Consider the following 6,756-nt stretch of genomic DNA (forward strand, 5'->3'; position numbering starts at 1 on the left):
AGGTGGTTAGGTTTCCTTTGATCTCAGCCCTTAAACAAAAAGCTGATTTAAAGGACTAGGATCAAAGAGAGGTGAAGATATTTTCTCAAAAATATGCTCCCCTGTTTTTTGCTGCAGAGCAAAGGAGTAGCCTTGCATACAACATAGGGGAGCTGTCCTTGAGAGGGAGGGGCCAAATCCATCATTTTATTTTTGCTTGGGCTTGTCTTACCGGAGGCACCCCCTTGTAGGTTAGAAAAAGGTATAAAATACATTGCAGGTGGCTGTCCCTTGAAACGGGGGACCAAATATATCATTTCTCGTTTCTTCTGTAAAATACATTTCATACACCACTTTCTTCTTCTGAAGCTTCTGAATCTTCTTTTGCTTCTTCTTAATCCCCATCTCCATCTTCTTCGATCAACCACCGACGGATTTTCCGGTGGGTTTGCCGGAATCCCAGCAAGGGACCTCCATTGCTGACCTCTGCCACCATCAGACCATCTCCACCTCCTTCTTCACAGACCCCTAATCCTTACCCCCAAACCCACCACCAACCGGCCAAACCCACTTCATTCCTACCCCCATCTCTACAATCTCAACCACCACAAAACCCATTTCATTTTCCCTCAAACCCATTTCGTTTTCTCGTAAGAAAACCCATTTCAATCGATCCTAAAAACCCCAGCCACCATCACCATCTCTCCCACTTCTGCGTCTCACCCCGCCGGAATCCGATACTCTTTCGTAAAGTACTTTGCGCCCCTCTTTCGTATTGCCTTGAAACAGACCCAATTTTGAGTTGGCCGTGAAACAGACACAGTAGCCGGAATCTAGCATTTTCCCGGCCAAAATCCCGGCGAATACGTGTAGATTACAAGGCAAGCTCTCTCTCTCTCTCTCTAGGCAAAAAATTCATACACATGTACATTTCTTCTCAATCTCTGAAACGAGCTCTCTCGTCCAAAAAAACCCCAATTTTTTGTTTTTGTTCTGCGATTAGGGTTTCATTCACCCATCCCGGTTTTGAAACTCCAATCAGATCCATCTCCTCTTCTAATTCATCAGAGAAAACATCCGAAACAGACACTTTTGAGAAAACTAGGGTTTCAGATCTCATAAGAAAACAACATTGGTCAGATCTGAAAACTATACTCAAAGGAACAAACCCTGACAGATTCCTTCAACTTCTTTTCGAATCAGAACTCGATGCTGATCTCATTTTTCTCTATTTTCGATGGTCAGAGAATGAATTTAGGGTTTCGTATACCCTCGAATTATACTGTAGACTCTTGCATTTGTTAGCAAATGCAAAGAGATATGGAGAAATTAGGGCACAGCTCCATGTTATGGTTAAAGCTAAGTTTTTTTCAATTTCTTCGATTTTTCATACGCTTTCGATCTCAAGTGATAGATTTTGTTCCAATTCGATAATTGCTGATATGTTAGTTTTGGGTTGTGTTAAGAATTTGAAGGTTGATTTGGCGGTAGAGGCGTTTGAGCGGGCTGGGGATTATGGATTTAGGTTGTCAATTTTGTCTGTTAATCCTATGTTGAATGGTTTGGTTAAGGAAAACAAGATTGGGGTTTTAGAGGATGTGTATAAGGAGATGATTAGGAGGAGGATTAGTCCTAATTTGATTACTTTTAATACTGTGATCAATGGTCTTTGTAAAGTGGGGAAGTTGCAAAAGGCTGGGGATTTGGTTGAGGATATGATTGTTTGGGGTTTTTCGTCGTCTGTAATTACGTATAATACATTGATTGATGGGTATTGTAAGATGGGTAGGGTGGGGAAAATGTACAAAGCAGAGGGTTTTCTGAGAGAAATGGTGTCAAAGAAAATCAATCCCAATGAGATTACTTTCAACATTTTGATTGATGGGTTTTGCAAGGATGAGAACACTTTATCTGCATTGAAGTTGTTTGATGAAATGAAGAAGCAAAGTTTGTCACCCAATGTGATCACATACAATTCTTTGATTAATGGATTTTGCAATGAAGGGAAGGTTGATGAAGGTCTTGCTTTACTTGATGAGATGCGAGGTTCGAATGTTAAGCCGAATGTTGTGACATTTAATGCTTTGATTAATGGGTTTTCAAAGAAAGGGATGTTGAATGAAGCAAGGAAGTTGTTGGATGATATTGTGGGTCAAGGTTTGATTCCTACTGTTGTAACTTTTAATACTCTGATGGATGGATATTGTAAGAATGGGCAAATGGAGTTAGCGATTGGATTGCGTGGATTGATGATTGAGAGAGGGGTGTGTGCTAATGTTTCTACTTATAATTGTTTGATTGGAGGTTTTTGTATGAATTCAGACATGGAGGGGGCTAGTAAGCTTTTGGATGAAATGGAGGAGAAGAATGTAAGAGCTGATCTTGTGACTTATAACATTCTGATCGGCTCGTTATGCAGGGAAGGCGAGTCAAGAAAGGCAGTTAGGCTATTGGAAGAGATGTTTGAGGTGGGTTTGAATCCAAGTCATGTGACTTACAATACTTTGATGGATGGGTTCTGTAAAGAAGGAAACATGAAGGCTGCTTTGAATGTGAGGATGAGGATGGAGAAGGAAGGCAGGAGGGCAAATGTTGTCACTTATAATGTGCTTATTAGGGGACTCTGTGGAAAAGGGAAGCTTGAAGAAGCAAATAAGCTTTTGAATGAGATGTTGGAGAAGGGATTGATACCAAATAGAGTCACCTATGATATTGTTAGAGATGAAATGATGGATAAAGGATTTGTTCCAGACATAGATGGACATCTTTACAACAGTGCTTCTTAGCACTTATTGGGAGCAAATGACAGATTTTGATGTGTTCCATGTTTTCTGGATTGAAGCAGCCTGACTGTTGAAAAATTTTAGCAGTCAGCCTATAGGAAAAATATTAGAGTTTTTTCAGGGAAGACCCAAAGTGCCTATCAATCGGATTGCAGCTAGAAGATTCCAGCTAGAAGGGCCTGGACAATGTAGAAGCCATGTACAGCTTACTAAATTATAAGTTCTGTTAAAGTGCATTCCACACAAATTTTTGAAAGCTTGCTTTCTCAATCATGTTTTATACAGCTCTTATGTGATTTAGTTCCAGGTGAAGCCTCCCAACCATTGGCAATATCTAAGGGGCCCTGTTTTTTTTTGTATTTTGAAAACCGATTGTGCGTACAAAACTGACTATTGGGGTCATAATTACATTTAGGCCTTGATTGTTTTTAACTCTGAGAACCGATTGCAAGTCCAAAACTGATCAGGGGACTCAGGGAGGGAGGATATGATCTCTGGATGGGGGGAGAGGGAGAGAGAGGGCATCTGTTCTTTGAATTTTTCTTCTTCTTCTTCACTTTCTTAGTTTTACTATTCTTTGAATCTTTTGCAACTAAGAAAAATTAGTAGAATAAAATTATTTTATTAATTTAATTATATAGTTGTTTTAATTTTCTATTAATGGGGGTAAAAAAGGCAACTCTATTGCGATGATCCCACGTGGCACCCAGGGAGACGACTCGGCCAATCCGACAGCTCTGGGTCACTACGGCCCTTTCCCCTCTCCATACGATGATCCAAACCGTCCATTTGATGGGCCACGACGTAAATAGATTGTGCCCCAAAAATCATTGCCATAGGATGATCTGAACCGTCCGATCTATAGAAGTTTCCATATTGTGAGTCCCTCTTTAGATCAGAGGGTTGGGATCATCCTATGCTAATGATTTTTTGGGCACAAGCCCATCAAATGCACGGTTTGGATCATCTTATGGTGTGGGTTGTACCGTCCAATCATCATTTTGAAAAATAAGGGGTGTATTCATGCATAGTAATGTCCATAAGCTACTGGGTCTTGAGTCGGTAAAGCGAGAATCTTCCCGAGTCGTTTAGCGTCTCCTTCTTTCAAGATCAAAATAGAGAACCTTGGTTGAGGAATACACCAATAGATGGGAGGATCTGCCACTCTCTTGCTGACGGAAAGAAGGGCGAGAGGTCAAAAACGAGTAAAAAACGACGGATGATCCGCTTCTTCTCTTTCCTCTTAGCTACAATTTTGAAGAAATTGTGGATTCTAAAATCCGCGTATCCAAACGGCCAATTCCTTAAATATTATTTCAGGGGTATTTAAGTAAAAATAAGTTAGAGGAATGATAGATACAAGGGAGCCCTTGCATAAAGAGCCAAAAAGGGCTCTTGATTAGATCTACGTCATCAAATGTAACTGATTTTACTTTTTCAACTAATTTTAAAATGTAACTAAAAATGACGTGGATCCAATGAAGAGCCCTTTTGAGGCTCTTTATGCAAGGGCTCCCTTGTATCTATCATTGCTCAATAAGTTATATGCATTCTTTCGAACTATTCCAATTTTTAATGTTTTTTTCACTAATCTCTCTCTCTCTCTCTCAGCTTCGGCTCACCCTCTGTAGCCATCGATGATGCTCTCTCGCCCTCTTTTGAGAATTTTTCATTGTGTAAAATGTAGGCAAGAGTAAGACCGATCAAAAGAACACTCCAAAAATCCGATTGAACCGATAAGAGATTTGAATGGACACATAGGGCGATCCGAGGTGGATCCATTTACACCCGTAATTGAAGGGGTTGTCCCAAATAAAAAACTGGGGGTCGAATATATCACTTTCCTATTCTCCACCCCTCTTTCGTATTGCCTTGAAAGTTGAAACAGAACCAGTTTTGAGTTGGCCGTGAAACAGACACAGTAGCCGGAATCTAGCATTTTCCCGGCCAAGCCCCGGCGAATACGTGTAGATTACAAGGCAAGCTCTCTCTCTCTCTCTCTCTCTCTAGGAAAAAAAATTCATACACATGTACATTTCATCTCAATCTCTGAAACGAGCTCTCTCGTCCAAAATGTTGGGACCGAAACCGAAATTTCAGATTTCCCAAATTTTGGCCGAAATTTGAGAAATTCAATTTTAAAAAAATAAAATTAATATTTTTATGAAATTTCGGCTGAAATTACCCAAATGACTATTTAATTCTTTTTTTACCGGATTTTGGCCGAAATTTCTGGATGCGGCCAAAATTTCGGTTTTGGCCCAGGCCGAAACCGAAATTAAATCCATGATTCCATATAGCTCTTACTCTACGGATCTTAAAAAGCATATTGTGATTGAAATATATGTGTTGGCTTAGCATTTCTATTGGTTCAAACATGTTGTTTCCTTTCTTGGGAACTTGGACTTTGGAACGCAGATGATGATTTGTAACTAGATCAGTGTGCTTCTAAGGTGATGGCAATGATTTGAATTTTTGAATAACCTTATCTAGCAACGAGTCATATTAAATGTTGAAATACCTACAAAAGTTTTGTTCTTGGTACTGATCGCTACAATACTAAGGATGATTGTCATAATTTTCAGACACATATATCCCTTGCACTATAAGGATCTTAAATATGGACTTCCAATTTTTTTACCTTCACACGTATGCTAGGTTTTAAATGTTGTTTTGGTATGCATGTCGGTCGCCACAAAAATGGAAACATGTCGGTTTCGGTCATATATGTTGATGTAAATCTTATAAAATCATGAAAATGTATGAGAATAATGAAAATTAAGATGAAACTTTAGGAAATGCTAGACTAAGCACAAATACAAACTTAGAAATCATCACATAAGCAAGACAAACCATCCATAATGGTTTAAAAAGATCAAACACCCAATTGCATGGGTTGTTGCGTATGTCTTGAATACTATGGTCCATTCTAAACTAAATATATGTATATAACCACATTTCCGTATGCTACAAATAAAAACAAAATTCAGGATAAAGCTAACCACATTTATCAATTTCTTAAAGCAAGTACAATATGATGGAGTACAATCTAATGATGGAAATTTAAAGGTTTTTATAAAAAAAATGGAAAAAAATGACTCCATTAATCAATAGATTGGACCATAATAAATCACAGAAAAAATATGAAGCTAACATGCACAGGTAATAAGTTTTTTGAGACATAATAATTTTTTTTTGAAAAAAATCTTACTCTGTCAATCAATAGACCTGAAAAAAGAACTTAAATATTATAAAATTAGAATCTAACATGCATATATGACTAGTTTTTACAAAATACTTTTTCATAATCTCAACTATAAATCTATACAAAATAGAATTTCATGCATTGTGTTGATGTATCAAATCAACAATTATTTGATGCATTTACACCATAATTGAAGCAAAGACCAAAAAATAAAAACCATAAAATAAGCACTTACCATGCAAAAATGTGAAAACCCAATATAATAGTATAAACATAGACTTGCTACAGCAAAACTGAGAGGTTTCCCCCCCCCCCCTTCTCTCTCTCTCTCTCTCTCTCTCTCTCTCTCTCTCTCTCTCTCTCTCTCTCTCTCTCTCTCTCTCAAAATGTATTATTATATTCGGCGTACCCGCACCCGGGTTTTTTGGAAAATCACGTACCCGCGTATCCGTGTCATGTCGTACCTGCACCCGTACCCGTGCTTCATTGATTTATACAAAAGAAAGAGAGTGCAAGGACCAAAGTGCCCTTAGGTGCATATACACCTTCTCCTTCTAACATGATAAAACAAGAAAATCATACATGACCTTGAATTTTGTAAAAATCCTGTTTATTCCGAAGGCACTTTATCTCTTTCGACTAAATTGTATTCTCATAGTTGTCATTCAAAAATTTCAGTGTGTCAGTGCCATTATGGTGCAAGCAGCAACCTTCTCATATAAATTTACATATATATTTATATTTATTGCTGTCAACAAGTATTTGTAAGTCTAATATAGTGTACATGTG

At 38.2% G+C, this 6,756-nt stretch overlaps 1 protein-coding gene across 1 annotated transcript; it reads left to right on the plus strand.

The window, feature by feature from the left end:
- Positions 1–704: 704 nt before the first annotated feature.
- Positions 705–3,093, plus strand: LOC143853695 (uncharacterized). Its single transcript, XM_077363414.1, has one exon. The coding sequence runs from the start codon at positions 903–905 to the stop codon at positions 2,763–2,765; it is 1,863 nt and encodes a 620-aa protein (XP_077219529.1). The 5' UTR covers positions 705–902; the 3' UTR covers positions 2,766–3,093.
- Positions 3,094–6,756: the final 3,663 nt, after the last annotated feature.

The sequence above is a fragment of the Tasmannia lanceolata genome, unplaced genomic scaffold, assembly GCF_043159265.1.
Source record: "Tasmannia lanceolata isolate RefF3 unplaced genomic scaffold, GAP_Taslan_0.1 ptg000020l, whole genome shotgun sequence".
Taxonomy (NCBI): Eukaryota; Viridiplantae; Streptophyta; class Magnoliopsida; order Canellales; family Winteraceae; genus Tasmannia; species Tasmannia lanceolata.